This window comes from Erythrolamprus reginae, chromosome 4, assembly GCF_031021105.1.
Source record: "Erythrolamprus reginae isolate rEryReg1 chromosome 4, rEryReg1.hap1, whole genome shotgun sequence".
Taxonomy (NCBI): Eukaryota; Metazoa; Chordata; class Lepidosauria; order Squamata; family Dipsadidae; genus Erythrolamprus; species Erythrolamprus reginae.
In genome coordinates, this window is record NC_091953.1 from 88,383,590 (window position 1) to 88,406,343 (window position 22,754).

Genomic DNA, 22,754 nt, shown 5'->3' on the forward strand with positions numbered 1-22,754 from the left:
TGCTTAGTATCAAAGTGAAAGAATGGTGAGATCCCATCGTTACTGACTGTGTCCTATCTGTCAAAAATCCTTTATCCACAAACAAATCCTCTGATTTACCGGTACATATCAAATTGGACAATTTAAGAAACAACTTGTGGGATAGAATGGTGTTAAAGGCAGAGCTATAATAACAGCCTTACATAAGTTCCAAATGATTCAATACAGTATGTTGAGACTCTAGAAAGAGTGCAGAGGAGAGCAACCACGATGATTAGGGTACTGAAGGCTAAAACATATGATGAACTGGGCATGGCTGGTCTAGTGAAGAAAAGGAGCAGGGGAGACATGATTGCAGTGTTCCAATATTTTAGGGTCTGTCTCAGAGGGGAAGGAGTCAACCTATTTTCCAAAGCACCTGAAGACCAAACAAGGAATAATGGATTGAAAGTGAACAAGGAGAGATTCAACCTTAAGTGACAAATTTTCTGATAGTGAGAAAAATCAACTAACCTTCAGAGGTTGTGGGAGCTTCATCACTGCTTTCAAGAACAGATTGGATTGCCATCTGTCAGAAATGGTGTAGAGTCTGCTGCTTGGGTGGGACGTTGGAGTAGATAACCTACAAGGTCCCTTCCGTCTCGGTTAATCTGTTAAATCTGTTCCCCAGCCTTAGTCAACTTTCAGATGCAATTTTCACATATAAATAAACAAGAAATGCTTTCCAGAAACATACTACTATATTTTAACTGCACCTGTAGTTTTACAATTTTCAATTGTTTATCAGTTGTTGCTTATATTTTTTTTCTTGAATTCTTAATGTTTATATCATTTTAATTCCATTTATTATATTGCTGTCATTTTTATGTAAATCTGTAATAAAACACTCTTTTCAACAGTCATTCATTTCAATTCAATAAGGAAGGCTCATTTAGTCCTTGGCACTTAATTGCATAACTATTTATTTCCATTTTTTAAAAATCTGCATTTTTCTTTCTTTTTGAAATATTAACTATTTCTTGCTTTTGATTATATTCTTTCAAGTCCCTATCCCTGTGTAACATAATTTGTCTCATTCGTGGTTTTTGTTGAATTTATTTTATTACCTGCAAATTTTTAATGACCATTTACGTCCATTTAATTCATTCTGGTATCTGTTTTCATTCTTCTGGCTGGCATAAGTAATCTTTGTATCTAGATAAGCTATGTAACACCTATATTGCATTGTCTAATATAATTATTTTTCCACCATTCTGAGCTGCTTCCACATCTACCGCTACTTTCTTTTGCCAATTTTCAATCATTCAGTTGGGAATTTATTTTCCAGTATTTCTGCTCCTGTTCTTTCTTTCTATATATTTTTTGCGTTTACTCTAGTTTCTTTCATTTTTATCAAATTCTAATCTGCTGCATCAATATTCATTACTTCTCATAACGTTTTTCTTATAGCCTTCCATAATTCTGTTTTGAATGATAACCAAATGAAACATGTTTTTCCTTTAATTCATTTCATTTCTTTATGTATGTATGAATAGATTTAAATGCATATTTGTATCAAACAAAACTAGAAGCTGTTCTTCCCTAATTGTTGGGACTTCTTCATTTTCTTTTACATATTAATTCATCTATCCAACTTATTTCCACCTTCCCTTTCCATTGATCATACTTCATCTGGAATGTTGCACATTTCCCCAAAATATTCATTTTGATTTTTTAAAATTATTTTTCTTAATCGGAACAGTAACATTCAAATACCTGTAACTTATGTGTTCCTTCTTTTTGTCTACCACAACAACATTCATTACAGGTACACACACATACACACACGTGTGTGTGTGTATTATTTTTATGTTAATAATATGTGTGTGTATGTGCGTGTGTATGTGTGTGTGTGAAACATATTTTTTTTGATAACAAAAAGGAAGAGAAACTAATATAGATCTATTTTTAGCTTATGCTTTTATCGTCAGTATTAAAGACTCTTTCTCTCTCTCTCTCTCTCTCTCTCTCTCTCTCGTATGTGTGTGTGTATGTCTTTAATACATAACTAATTTATTTCTTCTGTTTCTTGAATCTTTCATCTGTTTGTGGGAATAAGATACTGTATTTTCATTCATTCTTCTGCAAATCATGAGGCAATTACAAGCTCTGTCTGTCTACAAACAGCAACTGGACTCAATTTGAAAACTATTTATTTATTTATGCTATTTATATGCATGGTTTACTTATCAAGCAAGACCTTTTAATTGTTATGATTAATAATTGTAAACCTTTTTAAAGTTCTAGACATTGTGTGAATATGCTATGTTTAATAAGGATCAGTGCATAAATCTTGCAAACAGAAATACCTTAATTTGACAAATCCAATTGAATTTGTGTAAAAATGTCTCTGCAAATTATGTGGATTGACATAATGAAAGGACTTGGATTACGGTTAGATAATATACATGCTAGATTCAATTGCAAATGTATAATGTTCTAATTGCTGGAGCAGCCTATTAAATACTGTAATATAAATTAATTAGAAGAATGAAATGTGATAAATGTAATTTATTAAAATTGACATGATTGAAATTAATCATTGGTAACCTTCAGTCTTGAAAGACTATGGTATCGTGCTCTGGAAATTGCTCCTAGAATAGCATCTAGTGTGGCTAAAAAGGCCAATCTGAGAATGGCAATCTCTTCCACACTGAGCACAGATCCATTCTGTCCCCTGCCTGGTCCCCAGATTTCACTGGTTCTGGGACTGCCTCTTTCCCTTAGCCTGTCGAACAAGTGTCTCCTTGAAATGGAGAAGGCTATGCTGCCTCCAAGCTGAATGATCAGAAGTCAATGTTTCCCAGCTGTTAATGTCCATTCCCAAGGCCTTTAAATCCCTCTTACAGATATCTTGATATTATGGTCTCCCTCTTGGGTGCTTTACCTGCACTAGATCACCATACAGGAGATCTTTAGAATCCACCCATCATCCATTCTCACAACATGCCCAATCAGCGAACACATCACTGTTTCAATAGTGGATACATGCTAGAAATTCCAGCACGTTTTAAGACTGTGCTATTTGGAACTTTGTCATACCCAGGTGATACCAAGCATACTTCGGAGACAGCGCATATGGAAGGTATTCAACTTTCTCTCTTGCCATGTGCAAAGGGTTCAATAAAAAAGTGTGCTCAGGACACAGACTCAATAAACCTGGATCTTTCTTTGTTCTGTCAGCTTCTTATTAAGCCATGCTCTCTTTGTGAATCTGGATAATGTGGTGGCCACTTTACCAATATGTTTATTCAGCTCAGTATTTAGAGAGAGTGTCCGCGATGGCTGAGCCAAGATACACAAAGTCATGGATGCTCTTGTGCAAACATTGTAATATGGGGAGATGACGCAACCCTGTTTCACTCCACTTCAAATGTCAAAGGAATCTGATGTTAAGCCATCAAAAACTACCGTGACCTTCATTTCCTTATGAAAAGACCTGCTGATGTTGAGGCGCTTGGGTGGACAGCCAATATTGGGGAGGATTTTATAAAGGCCATCCCTACTTATCAGGTCAAAATCTTTTAATGAATGCTTTTATTACAAAAAGTGGTTGTCTTTGTTCCCTGCATTTCTCCTGCAGCTGTCTAAGAGAAAATAGCATATCAGTAGTGGACCTGTTGACTTGGAATCCACACTGATTCTGGATTATTATTTATTATTATTATTTATTAGATTTGTATGCCGCCCCTCTCCGGAGACTCGGAGCGGCTTACAACAACAATACATAGTACAAATCTAATGGTTAAAAAAGGACAGTTTAAAACTATCATTATAAAAACAGTCATGCATCCCAAAGACTCTCTCTGCAAGTACCTGGAGCCTCTTCAATAGGACACGGGCAAGCTGCTTCTACACTAAGAAGAAAGATGTTGCAGTAGTTGTTACAGTCACCCCTCTCACCTTTGTTCTTATATAGTATAATGATATTTGCATCCTTCATGTGCTGTGGTACTCCACCTTCCCTCCAACAGAGACAGAAGATTGCATGCAGTTCTGTGAGGATAATCTCTTTGCAGCACTTCAAAACTTCGGCAGGAATATTATCTTTCCAGGATGCTTTGCCTGAGGCAAGGGAGTCAAGAGCTGCATTTAATTCCTCTAAGGTTGGTTCACTGTCAAGCTCCTCCAAGAGAGGCAGGCCCTCAATGCTGTTCAAATCCTCGTCAGTTATCACATTTTCTCTAGAATATAACTCAGAGTAGTGTGCACCCAGCGTGTCATTTGCTGTGTTCAGTCCTGGATAACCTCACCTGTAGCAGACTTCAAAAGGGCAGATTTCTTCTGTATTGGATCTTAGGCCTGCTTGATGCCATCATACATCCCCTTGATGTTACCTGTGTCAGCTGCTATCTGGATCCGAAGCAAAGCTGCAACCAGTAGTCATCTGCACATCTCTTAGCGGCCTGTTGGACTTTGCTATGAGCAGCTCACAGAACCTGTAGATTGTGCACACCGGAGCAAACTATGCAATCAGCGCTCTCCTTTTTTCCTCAATGGCTGTTGTCAGCACCTTGGAGTCGGGTTCAAACCAATCTGCTGTCTTTCTGATCTTACTAAATATTGACAGGGCGGTGTTATAGACAGCATTCTTGAAATATTCCCATCTTTCAAACACATTTGCTTCAATCAGGACTGGGAGCGTTTCCTTTAATGCATGTGCAAGTTCCTCCAGTTTGGTTGTAGGTCTTGCTGATGTTGATTTGTGTCTTCCTTCGAGTGATGCAATCTCTTTGTTTGAAATTTTATTCTGCTGCACACCAAGGAGTGGTCTGTATCACAGTCAGCACCTTGATAGATACATGTGATTTTAATCCTGGGAAGATTAGAAAGCCTGGTTAGTATCAAGTTAAGCTGGTGCCAGTTCCTGAATCTTGGATGCATTCAAGAGACTCGTTGAGGCTTTGTTTTGAAGAATGTATTGCTAACACATAAACTATAATAGCAGCAAAACTCCAATAGGCGGTGACCATTTTCATTCATCTTCCCAATGCCAAACTGACCTAAGCATATAGGCCAAAAACTATAATCTGCTCCAACTCTGGCATTAAAATCTCCAAGGAAAAACTGATTCTTTCTCAGGGAGTTTCTTGATAGTGGTGACCAGATGACCGTAAAAATGTTTTTTAGATTCTACTGCTAGTGAGTGGAGCTGTAAGGACAGAATCCTCTCACTCCCTATGACAGGTGGAATGATGAATCCTAGTGTGTTTTTGACTGCAAAACCCACCCTGTTTTCCCTAGTCACATTGTAATTAATACTTTGATGTTAATCACTTGTTATTTCCAGCAGTTTTATAGAAAATAAAGTTTCTTGAAAGTGTCTATTTTTGGATTTTCCCTAAGAGAAAGGTTTCTCTCTGAAACATTAAAATGAGGTCATGTGGCGCAGTAAACTATTTAAATGCAGAACAATGTGCAGAATGCATTGTTTTTCATATAAGAAACCTATGGCAATTCATTTTCCACTTTTCACCTAGCTTTATTTCTTGGTATAAGAAGCTGAAACATGTTTTTTAAACTTATTTTACTCAATGAAAAAACTAGTTTCTCACAAAAGCAAATCAAATATCAATATTTTGTAATTTGTATTTATGTAAATATATTTCTTGAAATAAAAGTAATTGTTCCCAGGATAACTGATGATGATGATACTAATAATAATTGTTATTGTTATTATTATTATTTATTAGATTTGTATGCCGCCCCTCTCCGAGGACTCGGAGTGGCAATAATTGGAGAAATACCGTGTTTCCCCGATAGTAAGACCCCCCCGATTGTAAGACATATGGGGGGTTTCAGGGGGGTCGGCTAATTTAAGCCATACCCCGAAAGTAAGACATATGTCTTACTTTCGGGGAAACACGGTAGCTTGTTAAGGTTAGCATTCCTGTTACCTTGCTGATGTACTTCTAGCGCTCGCGTTGCAGCCAGCTTACTCCTGCACGCGTTCGCCATGATATGCCGTTGTTCTCTAAGAGACTACATTTCCCAGCACTCTCCGCGCGGCCCGCCTCCGTTTCCGTTGTCGAAAGAAGGGAGATCCGAAGAAGCGAAGCGGCCGGAGAGGTGATCGCGCTCGAGCGCTCGGTGTCGTACGCTGCTCTCCATGGCGGGGTGGTCGATGCCGGTGGCGGCCGCGGCGCTAGTCTTGGGGAGCGATGCTGCCGAGGCGCAGCTCGCTGACAGGGCTGGCAGTGGGGCTCTTTGCCGTCTACGTGGCACACCCGGCCCTTCTGTACTTCTCCCCGCCGGGCAAGAGGCAAAGGTGGCGGCGGGAGTAGCGGAGGCGAGGCGGAGAAGAAAGAAGCGGCGGATAGCTGCGGCAAGGGCTCGTTAGCCAGAGCGTACGCCGGCTACCCCCCGCAGTTCCTGCCGCCGGGCGTGGCGCTCGACCCCAGCAAAGCTGGCGGCGGGAGCGGCGGCAAAGCGGCGGGGTCCAGCCCTCTAGCCGGCGCCTCACCAGCTATCCGCCGCTTCTTTCTTCTCTGCCTCGCCTCCGCTACTCCCGCTGCCGCCTTTGCTCTCCCCGCTGGGCGAGCAGGCCGAGGCGCTGGAACTGGGGCTGCCTGTCCTTGGCGTGAACGTCGGGCAGGTGGCGCTTGGCACCCGGAATCCCGTCTTCTCGCCACCACCCAAGCTCCCTCCGGAGCCTGCCGCCGCCGCCGCGGAAAGAGAAAGCTGGCACCAGGCTGCCCGAAGATGAGCCGACCCCGGTGCCCGGGACAATATAAGACATACCCCCAAAGTAAGACACAGTGGGGCTTTTGGGGGTAAAAAGAAAGTAAGACACTGCCTTACTATCGGGGAAACACGGTATTTACAAATAACAAGTGATAAGCCCAATAATTGGAGAAATATTTTAATGAGTTTTAATAATTTAATAATACTTTAGCCCTTTCTTTTTTTAACTGTGTAATAGCCAGTTATTAGGGCATATAAACTACATTAAAATGTAACTTAAAAATTACAATTTATTTCTTGTATTATGTAAGTGTTCTGCCTTTCCAAGTTTTCAATTTTCTCTACCCAAGCTGGGGAGAGATTGATAAATTTTGATTATCAGGTTTCCAGAATATTTGAAAAGTAACAAGCGAAACTTCCCAAATATCCTTGTGTGTTTATTATTTAATAAAACAGACCAAATAACATTTATTTTCACAAATAATTAGAAAAAGATTAAGAAACTTAAGTTTCTTTGGACTTTGAGGCATAGGATTTATTACCGTACTTCCTATAAGGCAAAAATATTTTCCATATTTATATGATCAAATGACATAGAAACAGGGCCTCTTTCTTTGCTTTTTTTTTTTTTTTTGCACTTCAAGTTTGTGTTTACACCTGGCAAGTGCCTAGAGTTGTCCCTACAGTTGCCTTGGCAAAACTTTAGAAGTGTTTTGTCATTGCTTTTTATCTTAAGGCTAAGAGACAAGAACTGGCCCATGATCGGCCAGGTGGTTTTGTGCCTAAGGTGAACTCAGTTCTCCTGGTTTATATCCTGCAACATGAGTTTCTATGCATTATTGTAATATATACAGTATGTACAGTAGAGTCTGTCCCATTGGGGTTTATGTTATATATGGAAAGTGCTTACGCATCTGTAGCTGGTAAGTATCTTCATAGAAAGGGAGATGGCCATAGATCCATCAGTAATGGGAATCAGTTAGTGGGTCTTCATAATATACAACATATAATAAAAAACAATAAAATACAATGGTAAGTCCAATCAATTAGCTAAATATCTAACCTAAAATTTCTAATATTTTAAAAATCAATCGTACAAACTCAGACCTCAGCCACTCACAACATTCATGTACATATGTTTGTATGTGTGTATATGCATGGGAAGCAGTAACTTCTTTATTTCCTATTAAGTTATTAGTTATTAGATTTTTAATTTGAATATTTTCTTGTTATTAGATATTTTAGGCATACGTACCTATAGTCAGAAACAATAAAAACTATTGATTGAATTGTTATTTACTCATAAAGGCAATGTAGGGGGGAAAAGAAGAGCTAGGAAAAGGGTAAGAAAAAGTGTGTACATGTTTTTGTGGGTGTATCAATTCATGCATTTAAAATATTTGTGTATCTTTCTTACATAGGAGTTGAAAAACTAATCCACCATCTACACAAACATAACATTCCCATAGCTGTTGCTACTAGTTCATCTCGAGTGACATTTGAAATGAAAACAAGCAGACACAAAGACTTCTTTGCTTTATTTCATCATATTGTCTTGGGAGATGACCCTGAAGTAAAGCACGGCAAGCCACAACCTGATGTGTTTTTAGTTTGTGCAAAGGGATTTGATCCTCCTCCATGTCCAGAAAAGGTAAACATAATCACAAAATAGAATAACAACAAAAATCTAAGCTGTTATATTTTGTTTTTATTTTTTTAATGTGAAAGTGATTTGATATTTGATAGTATTGCTATTTGACAACTGTTGCTGCTGCTATTTGCTCTAAAGCAATATTTTAATTGGACTTGAAAAGGAAGCAACAAGATTGGATAGGAGACTAATTGGATAGGAGACCACCAGGAAATTCCAGATCATTCCTAACATCAACATTCAAAGCAAGAGTCTTTGGCAACATTCTGTCTCATGCTTCTTCCAAATCTACATTTGCCCAAGTTGGTTCTGTCATTAAGCAATGCTGCAACAGCTTATTCACATTCAAAGGCAACTGAGACAAAAGTCCACCTGTCCTGTTTGTTATGGACTATTCTTTACATGTAGGGAGTCTCCACTGAGTAGGAAAAAGAGAGAAAGTGCCAGGATTGCTTTCACTCAGTTGTGGAAGGTTTTAAAAAAATGTATGGAATCCTCAGAGAAAGGACACTCACAAAATAATCATTTGGGAGGGGAGGAATCACTGCATTCCTCTTAAGGAAATGTCCTTTCATTTAGATTTTGTTTGTAAAAGGACGTTTACACACACACATATATATAATATATCAGGCAGCTGATAATATAGAGATAAAATAATAAATTATGTTTTTTAGCTCTAACATCCCATGTTGAAGCTGTGAAAGTACTCATTATTAAAAAGCAGTACATTATTAAGTGTTGGGAATAAGCTACTGCATTAAGGAGCTCATTACAGATTTTTTTTTAAAAAAAATTCATTATAGCCTCTGCTGAATCATATATCTTTTGCAGTATACAATAGTTTGCTTTTGGTATTGCTACTAAATATAATATTAGGGTAGCTATGTTTAATTTACTTCAACAAATCTTAGAAGTTGAAATTGTCTATTTAACTGCTTTATGCTTGTCATAACTGCATCTTTATAACCTCAGAACAAAGAACAAGTAGAACAATAAATTATTCCATTAATGTTATTACTTTTATGCTGTAATGTGTTACTCTGAAGAGACATATGGGGAATAACCACATGAAATATCTTTATTCTCACAGTGATTTTTTTTAGACATCTATGTTTTCCCCTCTTAATCAGTGATATATTATCATTAAGATAATTCAATACCAAAGGAGGCATTAATTTTATCATCTTTGTGTATCTGTATATTCTAATGACTATATATAATTTAATAACTTATATAATAATATAAGGAAAGCCTACAAGGTAGTTTCAAAATATTAAATTAATATTTGTCTCATAGAAACATAGAAGTCTGACGGCAGAAAAAGACCTCATGGTCCATCTAGTCTGCCTTTATACTATTTTCTGTATTTTATCTTAGGATGGATATATGTTTATCCCAGGCATGTTTAAATTCAGTTACTGTGGATTTATCTACCACGTCTGCTGGAAGTTTGTTCCAAGGATCTACTACTCTTTCAGTAAAATAATATTTTCTCATGTTGCTTTTGATCTTTCCCCCAACTAACTTCAGATTGCGTTCCCTTGTTCTTGTGTTCACTTTCCTATTAAAAACACTTCCCTCCTGGACCTTATTTAACCCTTTAATATATTTAAATGTTTCGATCATGTCCCCCCTTTTCCTTCTGTTCTCCAGACTATACAGATTGAGTTCATTAAGTCTTTCCTGATACGTTTTATGCTTAAGACCTTCCACCATTCTTGTAGCCCGTCTTTGGACCCGTTCAATTTTGTCAATATCTTTTTGTAGGTGAGGTCTCCAGAACTGAACACAGTATTCCAAATGTGGTCTCACCAGCATTCTATATAGCGGGATCATAATCTCCCTCTTCCTGCTTGTTATACCTCTAGCTATGCAGCCAAGCATCCTACTTGCTTTCCCTACCGCCTGACTGCACTGTTCACCCATTTTGAGACTGTCAGAAATCACTACCCCTAAATCCTTTTCTTTTAAAGTATTTGCTAACACAGAACTGCCAATACAATACTCAGATTGAGGATTTCTTTTCCCCAAGTGCATTATTTTACATTTGGAAACATTAAACTGCAGTTTCCATTGCTTTGACCATTTATCTAGTAAAGCTAAATCATTTATCATATTACAGACGCCTCCAGGAATATCAACCCTATTGCACACTTTAGAGTCATTGGCAAATAGGCAAACCTTCCTTACCAAACCTTCCCCTATGTCACTCACAAACATATTAAAAAGAATAGGACCCAGAACAGACCCTTGTGGCACACCGCTTGTAACCTGGCTCTGCTCAGAATACTCGCCATTAACAATAACTCTCTGATGTCTACGCTTCAGCCAGCTGCAAATCCATTGAACTATCCAGGGATTAAGTCCAGTCTTCACTAATTTATCTATCAGCTCTTTATGTGGAACCGTATCAAAGGCTTTGCTGAAGTCCAGGTAGGCAATATCCACGGCACCACCTTCATCCAACACCTTTGTGACATAGTCAAAGAAATCAATGAGATTAGTCTGACATGATTTGCCTTCAGTAAAGCCATGCTGATTTGGGTCCAATAAGTTATTGTTTTTTAGGTGCTGATTTATCCTCTTTTTGAGTACAGTCTCCATCATTTTAACTACAACTGATGTCAAGCTAACTGGCCTGTAGTTACCAGCTTCTTCTCTACTGCCCTTCTTGTGGATAGGCACAACACTGGCCATTCTCCAATCCTCAGGAACTTCTCCTGTTAACAAGGATTGGTTAAACAAATCAGTCATGGGGGTAGTAATGACAGATCTGAGTTCTTTAAGAACTCTGAGGTAGATGCCATCTGGACCCATTGCCTTATTTATCTTTAATCGTTCAAGTTCTTCTAAGACATCGGCTTCTAAGATCACTGGAGCTGAATCCGTACAGCTGGAAGCAATGCTATATCCCTCTATAGTATTATTTTGTAAGGTATCTCCCAGCAATTTACCTCCTTGCAGCAAATAGAGCCTGTTAGAGCAACTGATTATCTTCCTGACCCTTAGCTGATTGAGGCTGAAGGGAGGTCATGTGATAAAACTGAATAAAACTGAAATTGAAACTCAGGGCCACCATCAGGAATTTTGGGGCCCCATACAGCCTAAGTGTCTGCCCCCCCCTGCCATTTTAAAACTATTTTAAGTCGCCGAGCCACTCCATCCCCCGGGGATCATTTCCCGCTTCACGCCAAGCGAGGCGGTCCCATAGGCCAGTGTTTCCCAACGTTGGCAACATGAAGATATCTGGACTTCAACTCCCAGAATTCCCCAGCCAGTGAACGCTGGCTGGGGAATTCTGGGAGTTGAAGTCCAGATATCTTCAAGTTGTCAACACTGCCATAGGCTATTTGAAGTCCAGATATCTTCAAGTTGTCAACACTGCCATAGGCTATTTCAGGATCTGGGTTAAGCCGATTGTGTGGACTCATCCAGGAGAAAGAAAGAAGCGGGAGCGGCGAGGGAAAGAAAGAGCCTCCTGGCATCGGTCAGGCGGAGCATGGCTTATTTACGGCTCCTTGGCACTTCTCCCTTCTTGGAAGAGGCCTTGTTGACAAAACCATGTGCTTTCTAGCGAGGGGAGAGGGGAGGGGGATCCCACACCTGGCAGCCACTGGCAAGGAGCTGGAAAGGATGAGGGGAGAGAAAAAGCAGGGTACCAGCAGTCAGGCAGGTGTCTTGAGGGGGCACTCCCATCTGGAAGGAAGGGAAGAAAGGTGAGGGCGAGCTATGAAGGAAGGAGGGAGGGAGGGAGGAAGGAATGGTAAAAGGGGCGATCAAGAGAGGAATGGGTGAATGAATGGACGGAGGTTGGGAAGGAAGGAAGGAAAGAGGGAAGGGACAGGAACAGAGGAAGGGTGCAAAGAAAGCAAGGAAAGGTGTGAAACAGGAGAGTAAGAGAGGAAGGAGTGAAAGAAGGGAGTGAGGGAGGAAAGAAGGGAGGAAGGAGAAGGAAAGCAAGAAATGGAGGGAGGGAAAGAAAGAAAGAAAGAAAGGGGAAAGGGACAGGAACAGAGGAAGGAAGGAAGGAAGGAAACTTATGAAAGGGGAGAGTAAGAGAGGAAGGACTGAAGGAAGGGAGGGAGGGAAGAAGGTAGGAAGGAGAAAGAAAAGAAGAAATAGAGGAAGGGAAGGTAAAAGAGAGAAAGAAAAAGAGCAAGAAAGAGAAAGAAAGAAAGAAAGAGAATGAAAGAGAAATAAAAAGAGAGAGGGGGAATGAAAGAAATGGAAGGAGGGAAAGAAGTACTGCACAACAGAAAAATCCTATGGTGCTCTAAAACTTCCATACCAGGAGAAAACTATACCCCAACATTTGACCAGCCCTTTTAATCTGAGGCTATGCAAACAGCTCCACTCTGCAAACAATATATTTAAGCTGTGGTTTCATGCCGGCTACATGCTGGTAGTGGTAGCACTAATAGAGCCATAGGAGAGTGCATTACAGCGCAGCTGATTTCCAAAGGAAAACAGCAACTTATTCAGGACCCACAATGCATGTTTATTCCAAAAATGCCCTTTGGGCCTTCAGTTCCAAGCAAACATTGTCCAGCTGGAGCTGGAGGAGCAGTTCCTCAAGGAGGACTTCAATTTTTCTTTAGAATTTTTTTCCCCTTGACCAGCTTTTGTGCAACTTAACAGGAGAGGGCGTGAAAGATGTGGGGGGGGGGGGGAGAGAGAAAGGGAGGGGGAGTGAGAGAAGCCTGGAGCCAACTTACAAGCCCTAGTACAGTGTTTCCCAACCTTTTTTGAGCCGCGGCACATTATTCATATTTTCAAAATCCTGGGGAACACTGAAGGGGGGGGCACTAAAGAAAAGTTTGGACAAAAAAAATATCTCTTCCTCCATTTCGCTCTATTTCTCCCTCCCTCTTTCTCTCTCTTCCTTCCTTCCCTTCTTTCTCTCCATCCCTCTTTCTTTCTTTCTTCCTCTCTTTTTTGCTCTCTTTCTCTCTCCCTCCTTCCCTCCCTCTATGTTTTCTCTCTCCCTTGCTCTCTCTGCCTCTTGCTATCTCTCTTTCATTCTCTCTCTTTCTCTCTCTTTCTCTGTCTCTCTTGCTATCTCTTTCTTTCTCTCTCTCTTTCTCTCTCTTGCTATCTCTCTTGCTATGTCTCTCTCTCTCTCTGCCTCTCTTTCTCTGTCTCTCTTGCTATGTCTCTCTTTCTTTCTCTCTCTCTGTCTCTCTTGTCTCTCTCTCTCTCTGCCTCTTGCTGTCTCTCTCTCTGTGTCTCTCTTTCTCTGTCTCTCTTGCTATGTCTCTCTCTGTCTTTCTCTCTCTGTCTCTCTTGCTGTCTCTTTCTCTCCCCCCTCTTTCCCTCTCTCTTTCTCCCTCTCCCGCTATCTCTCTCTCCCCCCCTCTCTCCTTCTCTCTCTCCCTCTCTTGCTATCTCTTTCTCTCCCTCTCTCTCCCTCTCTTGTTATCTCTTTCTCCCCCCTCTCTCCCTCTCTCTTTCTCCCTCTCCCTCTCTTTCTCTCCCTCCTCTCTCCCCCCTCTTTCCCCCTCTCTTTCTCTCTCTCCCTCTCTTGCTATCTCTCTCTCCCCCCTCTCTCCCTCTCTTTCTCTCTCTTTCTCCCTCTCCCTCTCTTTCTCCCTCTCCCTCTCTTTCTCCCTCTCCCTCTCTTTCTCTCCCCCCTCTTTCCCTCTCTCTCTCTCTTGCTATCTCTCTCCCCCCCTCTCTCCCTCTCTTGCTATCTCTTTCTCTCTTACTCTCCCTCTCTCTCCCTCTCTTGCTATCTCTTTCTCCCCCCTCTCTCCCTCTCTCTTTCTCCCTCTCCCTCTCTTTCACTCTCTCTCCCCCTCTCTCCCCCTCTCTTTCTCTCTCCCTCTCTTGCTATCTCTTCCCTCTCTCCCTCTCTCTTTCTCCCTCTCCCTCTCTTTCTCTCTCTCCCCCCCTCTCTCCCTCTCTTGCTATCTCTTTCTCTCTCTTTCTCTCTCTCCCTCTCTTGCTATCTCTTTCTCCCCCTCTCTCTTTCTCCCTCTCCCTCTCTCTCTCTCTCCCCCCTCTCTCCCCCCCTCTCTCCCCCCTCTCTCCTCCCTCTCCCTCTCTTTCTCTCTCTCTCCCCCCTCCCTCTCGTGACAGGTGAGGCCGCGACAGGTGAGGAGACACAGGCGCTTCTGTGGCGGGGGTGGGAGGGAGGTGGGAAGGTAGCAGCTGCGGCGTCTCCCAGGCCCCCTTGTTGAAAAGGTCTCCTAGCAACCGCCCGGCCAATCGGGGTGCCGCGTGGGAGAAAAAGGCGGGGTTTGTGCCCAACGCCACAAGCCGTGGGAGAGGGGAGGGGGGCAGGTCGGTTGGAGGAATCGAGGGGGGAGGGGTGGGGAACAGCAATGGCGGAAGCGGAGCGAGGCAGCTGCGGTTGAGAAACCAACCCGAAGCTCGGCTGGCTTGTCCGGACGGAGCCCGGTCCGCCCCGCCCCTTCTTGTGCAGCAGGTGGGAAGGGCCAAAGAGGCATGTCCACTCAAAGACGCCCAACCGGGAGAGAGAAGGCGGTGGAATGTCCCACCCTCCCGGGTCTCCTGGAGCAGGTCTGGGCTTGAGCTCTGCACGCCGCGGGGGCTGACTGCGGGCCCCCCCTAATTCTTCAATTTTGCCGGGCCCGTCACGGGACTCCCAGTAGTACCGGTCTATCGGTGGCCCTGTTGAAACTAAAGCAGCAAGGAGGCAAATTGCTGGGAGGTAGAGGCAGAGGCAGAATTTTATTTTCTTGTGCTAATCAGACTGCTGAAACTGGATGTAAGGAGGTAAGTCAGTAACTATAAATGTCTATAGAATATTAAAATTATTAGACTTATTTATTTTTAAGACTGCTTCGTTATTGTTCTAGACAACTTAACAAAATGAAGAAGCTTTTTAACAATAAATGCTTGATTTGAAGAGGCCCAGTGCTATTGTATCTTATTTTAAATAGCTGAAAATAATGTATACTTCCAGAAAGAAACATCAGTTTTAATAGCATCTGTACAAATATAATCTGAAATGTAACAGTGTCCTGTTTTAGTATTAAGATAAGGCAGCTGAGTTAAACCCTGACTTGGAGTAGATCTATTTAAATAATTGGGAGGAGTTAGCATGACTATATTTAAGAAAACTTTCTGGCACTAATATTCTACCATAATGTACATTTCTACATTTTATGGGTCAGGCACTCATGAAAACAAATCCACAGCAAACACTGTACAGTGATCCCTCGATTTTCGCGATCTCGTTCTTTGCGAAACGCTATATCGTGATTTTTCCCACCCGATGATGTCACTCTCTTCCTTCCTTTCTCATCTTTCTTTCTCTCTCTCTCTATCTTGCTTCTTCCTCTCTCACACTCTCTTCCTCCCTCTCTCATCTCTTTCTTTCCTTCTCTCTCTTTCTCTACCTCTCCCCCTCTTGCTGGCGGGCGGGCGGGCGAGCGGGGGCATCAGCGAGGAAGACCCAGGGAAGGTTCCTTCGGCCGCCCAGCAGCTGATCTGCTCGGTAGCACAGCAGCAGCGAGGAGCCGAATCGGGGTTTCCCTTTTGCGTGGGCGGCGTGGAAACCCCGATCTTCGTCTGCTCGCTGCTGCTGCGCTACCGAGCAGATCAGCTGCTGGGCGGCCGCAGCAGCAGCGAGCAGACGAAGATCGGGGTTTCCCCGCCGCCCACGCAAAGGGGAAACCCCGATCTTCGTCTGCTCGCTGCTGCTGCGCTACCGAGCAGATCAGCTGCTGGGCGGCCGAAGGAACCTTCCCTGGGTCTTCCCCGCCGCCCACGCAAACTTCACCATCTGCGCATGCGCAGCCATGAAAAAAAGGGCGCGCATGCGCAGATGGTGTTTTTACTTCCGCAACCCTACATCGCGAAAAATCGATTATCGCGAGGGGTCTTGGAACGATAATCGAGGGATCACTGTATATCATCTACACTGTTTGCTAGGAGGAAACGTGTTGGGAGGTAGAGGAAGATTTCCCCCCCCCCTGTGTTTTCCTCCCCCAAAACTAAGGTGAGTCTTATACTCCAGTGCATCTTGTACTCCGAAAAATACAATAATGCAGAGAGTGGAGGATAAATTTAGCAGTGAAATTAAATAACCAGTAGTGATTATATTTGCAAATTTTGGTGCCTTTTTTCCTAGCATCAATATAAAGGAATCAAAAGATATGGTAGTTTATTGTATCATTTTACTCATAGCCTTGTTACAAATGTGGTTTTTTAAAAAAAACAAATCTGTGTAACATGAAATTGCTTTAATATTGCTTAGGAAAAAAATAGATATTGTCTTCTTACCTGTATTTTTTAAAGTACAGTGGTACCTGTCCCTAGGAACGCCTCTACGAAACTTTCTAGATAAGAACTGGGTATTCAATATTTTTTTGCCTCTTCTCAAGAACCATTTTCCACTTACAAACCCGAGCCTCTGAAACTGCAACCGGAAAAGACAGGGAGAAGCCTCCATGGGGCCTCTCTAGGAATCTCCTGGGAGGAAATAGGGCCAGAAAAGGGAGGGAGAAACATCCATGGGGCCTCTTAGGAATCTCCTGGGAGGAAATAGTGCCTCCATTCTCCCTGTAGTTTCCCCAATCGCACACATTATTTGCTTTTACATTGATTCCTATGGGGAAAAATTGCTTCTTCTTACAAACTTTTCTACTTAAGAACCTGGTCACGGAACGAATTAAGTTCATAAATAGAGGTACCACTGTATCTATTTATATTGCACATACATATTTTATCAGCAGCAGCGGTCAGCCGAAAATTCACTGTTGGAAATGGGCAAAGAACTATCCTTTGTTTACTTGTCTTTTTCATTTTAAAAAATCATCAATTGTTTGCAATCTAATTTCTCCAAGAATATTATTACTCTGATCATCAAGGATTAGAAAGTATAATATTTAAAAGAACCAAGATTGAGCTTTCTATCTGTTAGCAAATCAATACCTTTGATCTGTCAATAGTCATAAAGTCATGATACATTTTCAAACACAAACATTACCTCAAATGAGTTCTTCAAATGAATTTAGATAAGCACATACTTGCTTTTGTGTTCTCTACTTCTTGTAGTGTTACTTAAAATAACTTATATTATTTAGAGCAGGAGTGGGCAATTAATTTTGCCATGGGGCCACGTGAGAAATGGGGATGGTTTTAGAGGACCGGACTTTAATTATTTTTTATATTTAGATATATGAATTTAGGAATTGCTGATCTGTTTTAATAAAGTTAGAAGTATTGATTATAATAAGATATGTAGTAGGTAATACTGATCTGGATTAATGCATAAATGGAATTGAATTTAGAATTGTTGGGGAGATTAATGATGTTAATGATTTTTTTTTAAATTTTTTATTACAAATATATACACATTTACATACAATATATGTTTTATATTAATACAAGGCTAAATCAACGCGTAACAAATAAACGAACAAACAAACATGACAAACAAACAAACAAAAATATTCTTAAAAAAAAGATCTAATTGCTTATTTAAGTACATTAATAACAATAACTATTCACTTAGCATATTTTATAATATTTGTACTTGTATTCCCTTCAGGAGGTAAGTTTTGAATGATTTTTGATTTTAAATTATTTTCTGGTGAAACATGTTGTGTCCTCAGCGTATACCATTTTCTCTTGTAGGTTGTCACTGTTTTTTAAATCATTTAATTCTTTCTTATCCGCCTTCTTTTATTCATATTCAATTTCTTTAATGTCATACAGATCTTTTTTTATAAAAAGGTTTTTTGTATATATGTCTTTTGTATTTTTTTTTCTATGTAATGAAAAGGATATAAAGTATTGTTAATTTGATTTTTTCTTTTGAATTTTATTTCTTTTCTTAAACCAGTTATAAAGATGTACAGTGGTCCCTCGACTTGCGCGTTCTCGATTAGCGCGAAACGCTGCAACGCGGTTTTTCAAAAAATATTATTTAAAAAATAAAATATTAAAATATTATTTTAAAAAAAAAATTTTTTTTTAAAAAAATTTTTTTTTTCTGTTCCCTGAATGGAGACCGCCGGCCGCTCAATCGGGCCGGCAGGGAACAGAATGGAGCCTTCCGCGGCGGGGCTGGTAAGGGGGGGAGCCGAGGGGGGAGCCGAGCCCAGCCCCGTGGCATTCGCTTTCCTCCCGCCGGCAGCCGACTGATCGTGGGCTCCTTCGCAACCTCGGAGAGCTTCCTGGTTTTCGTGAGCTTTCATGCCCCGGAAGCTCTCCGAGGTTGCGAAGGAGCCCACAATCAGTCTCGGCTGCGGGTGGGAGGAAGGCGAATCCCCCGTGGGCTCCGTTACATTTTCCGCTGCCAGCCAGGCCATGCTGGCGGCAGCGGAACAATCGCTGGGTGGAATGCGTGCTCGGCTCTGCCGCTCCAGCCGCTTTTGGCCGAGCCTCCCTAGCCAAGCGACTGCCTTCCGTCGCAGCGGGGAACATCGGCGCAGGAGGCAGGAGAGGACCGGGCGACCGGAGAAGCAGCGCTGCCACCGCCACGCCTGGCTCGACTTCCCTGGCTGCTCGGCCGAAAGGGGCTGGAGCGGCAGAGCCGAGCATGCCTTCCGCCCGGGAAGTCCTGCCCCTTCATCCCCACCCCTCGCCCCTGTGGCCGGCTCATCCAGGGGGGCGTGTGTGGACTGGCAAGCGGCAAGCGGGAAGACCAAGGGAAGGTTCCTTCAGCCGCCCAACACCTGATCCGCTCCGCAGCGCGGCAGCAGCGAGGAGCCGAAGATGGGGTTTCCCCTTTGCCTTTACCCCATCTTTGGCTCCTCGCTGCTTCCGCGCTGCGGAGCAGATCAGCTGTTGGGCGGCTGAAGGAATCTTCCCTTGGTCTTCCCCACCGCCCACACGCAAACTCCACCATCTGCGCATGTGCGGCCATGAAAAAAATGGCGCACATGCGCAGATGGTGGTTTTACTTCCGCATCCAATATAACGCGGAAATCGGTTAGCGCGGGAGGTCTTGGAACGTAACCCCCGCGCTAACCGAGAGATCACTGTATCCAGGTTTTATCGTGTTCGGAATCCTCTTTATTTTTTAATTTAATTGTTAGTGCGTCAAATTCAGCACAGTCTAATATTTTTTTAATTATCAAATCGTCTTCAGGTGGTTTGGGTTGCTTCCAATTTTGAGCTATCGTTATTCTAATTGCTGTCAATATATGAATTAATAAGTAGTTTTTGTTTTTTTCAATTTTTTGATCTATAATTCCCAGGAGAAAGGCTTCAGGTTTTTTATTTATCTTCATTTGTAAAATCTCTTCTATCCAATTCTGCATTTTGTTCCAGAATTTTTTCATTTTTGAGCAGGTCCACCAAATGTGGTAGTATGTCCCCATTTTTTTGCACCTCCAACATTTTGGGCTTGTTCCTTTATACATTTTGGCTAATGTTGCCGGTGGAAGGTGCCACCTATAATACATTTTGTATATGTTTTCCTTATAAGCTGTAGATTTTGTTAATTTATAGTTCTTGGTCAAAATTGACTCAAAATAGAGAAAATTGACTCAAAATAGAGAATATTTAGATTTTTTCCTTTTTTTCTTTTCTCAAATTGACTGAAATTTAAGATTAATAATTAAGTTATTATTATTAAGAAATGTAGATAAGTATTAATTGGCTAAATGTTAGATGGTTTGAAATTAATTTTTAAATTTGGGATTAGGTAAATCTATTTATACGTGGGAAGAAGTCTGAAATTCGTATATGTTTATGTTTTGTTTTTAATTTTCTTTTGTTAACATCTGATTGGCTATACAAAGTTTCATTGGTTTATAAAAAATGTATAAAGAAAGAAGGAAGCACTTTAGCATAATGCTTAATAAGTTAGAAATATAATTGCAACTCTTTTGATGATTGATATTAGTTACTAACAAAATACCTCATTTTATTCATGGAAAATTAGTTTGTTTGAAAGTATGTTGAGAGAATTTTTTTTAAAAAATTGCCTTCTTCTGTCCCTCCATTCATTTCATTCTTCCTCCTTCATTCTTTCCTTCCTTCCTTTTTCTTCCTTCCTTGTTCCCTCCATTTCTCCTTCCTTCCTTCCTTCCCTCCCTCCCTCCCTCCTCTCCATTTCTCTTTCCCTCCCTCTCTTTCCCTTTTCTTTCTTTTTTTCTCTCTCTTCCCTCTCTTCCCTCTCTCTTTCCCTCCAGGTCTCTCTCATTTCTGTGTATTTTTCCCTCTCTCCCCCCTTCTCTCTCTCATTTGTTTTTCCTCCCTTTTTGCTCTCATTTCTCTCACTTTAATTTCGGGTGGGGGGTGCAGCTGCGGTGACAGGTAAAGAGCCGTTTTCTTGCCTCTGGGGGGAGGCTGAGCACGAGCTTTAAAAAGAAAGGCCAAGGGAGGCCGAGGCAGGACAGTGCCGTCAACCAGCAACGAGAGCGACCGCCCCCTTTCCCCCACAGAATACACACACACTCCTACGGCGTAGAGTTCCAAACTGGAACTCTTGCCTCGCCCTTCCTCCGCCTTTCTCTTTAAAACTCACAGCAGAGTGCTTAGCTTCCTCCCCCTCCCCCCGCACATGACGGGGCGTAGAAGTTTGCCCTGAGGCAGATCAGCGGTGGGGCGGGACAAACGGTGCCGGCTCCACTGCCCGGCGGTGGAAAACCCCACGCTTTGCCTGCGCGGTCACAGACAGCGGGCAGGCCAGATGCGGCCCATGGGACGCCCCTTGCCCAGGTCTGATTTAGATGAATGTGCAAATCTGCAAATATTAAGCTCTACTTTATTTGTTTTCTCATATTGTAAGTTGATCTCTGAATAGTGTAATTTCTTAATTTTAACTTTAATTTTCTTAATTTTTGACAACAGTGAGAAAAGCCTCCCAAAGCCTTTAGAATGGAATTTTATTTTTGTATAAAGAAATATTGCAAGAATAAAGAATTATTTGTTCTTTTGTAGAATTGTTAAACATAATGTGCAAAGAACATGTGAGACTCCTTAATAGGTCAGTTCAACTATTTTTGTTTTGAGCAACTTATTGGTAAATTATTCTAAAACTTAAGAATGCTATTTATAAAATATTTAAAATTATTTTTAAAATTAATATCTAAAAATAGAACCAACTGGTGTAAAAGATTTGCTATATCCTGTAAACTCCTAGGCTGTTGATAAGATGCTAATAGATTAAAGTACAATTATAGATTTAAAAATCTATTTTTTAAAACACTGTTGGAAAGGACGAACACTGGAAGTCTTCTAGTACAACCCCCTGTTAAAGCAGGAGCCCTATAACTTTCCAGACAAGTGACTGTCCAGTCTCTTTGGAAAAGCCTCCAATGACAATAATAGATTAAAAAAAATATTGACAAGAATGAGAGAAGCTAAAGAAGGGGAATGCAATTCATAAAATGTATAAGGAGAGATTGCAAAAGTATCTTTGGAAGTGTAATTTTAAAAGAACCTAGATTGGAAGAATTAGGGTTTATTTCTTGAAACAGATAAAAATTGTGAGCATTTGAGTGTTTAGTAGTATGGAATGTTGATGGTACCTAAATTGTTTTCTAATGAAGTTACTTCAGAGGGTCTGCAAGAGTACAAGAACGGTACATGAGGTCCATATTGGTTGGAGAGCATATGAGGAGGTGTGTGAGAGGCACTGTGCAGGTTGAGGAATATGCCTGAGGCTGTGCAGTTAGCATATATAGGTTGGAGTGGTGGGTGCAGCACAAGTGAGGGTGGGAATATTTTTGGGAAGGGAGACTTGTCTTTCTGACAAAGCTGGCAGGGAAGGGTGAAAATGTCAATCAACATGATTGCAATTGCAGCATGCTTGGTCATAAGTGTGGACAAATTGCTAAGCGCTGGATCTCCATTGTGCTGGAATTCTTAAGGGCCAGTCATAACCACCATTTCTTCAGTCTCATCATAACAGTCACTGACTATATGATCATAAGTTGAGGACTACCTGTCTGTTGTAAAATTGCTTTTTATTTTGACAAGTTAATCGGTCTCAAACTAAAGAATCTGAATGAATGAAATATAAAACTTGCATAGCTGACAAAACAGTACTTTCTCTCTTTTTTTGCCCTTGTAGAACAAGATCACACTTGCAGAAATTTTGCCAGACTTGCATTTTTAGTCCAAAATTTACATTATTCTAATTGGCAAAATCTCTAAAATACTGTAGTTCTCGAATATCTAGCTGGCATATATATCATACAGATGTCCAAATGCTAACCTTACTTTGACATTATACATTTCTTGCAGGCCAGGTTATGTTATGAAATGTAAAAATGAAAATTGCCAACCTTTCAGAAACTGACATTGTCTGCTCTAAAGGATTTGTTATGTCACTTGTACACATCTATATTGGAAGGATTTGTAACACATTTTAAGGGCAGGAGAAAACCACATCATAGGCTTTACAAGGGCAGAAAATTGCTGCACAATGCTATGAAGTTTGCTACTGTTTCAGTTTCTGAAAATATCTGTTGAA

General features: G+C 41.2%; 1 protein-coding gene across 3 annotated transcripts in view; it reads left to right on the top strand.

Moving 5' to 3' along the window:
* The window catches only part of PUDP (pseudouridine 5'-phosphatase), a 112,569-nt gene that overhangs the window by 32,586 nt on the left and 57,229 nt on the right, over nt 1–22,754 (top strand). For all 3 annotated transcript variants that reach the window (XM_070750860.1, XM_070750859.1, XM_070750861.1), the window contains exon 3: nt 8,124–8,353. In XM_070750860.1, coding sequence (XP_070606961.1) covers nt 8,124–8,353 — 230 coding nt within the window. The remainder of the gene's footprint in view (nt 1–8,123; nt 8,354–22,754) is intronic.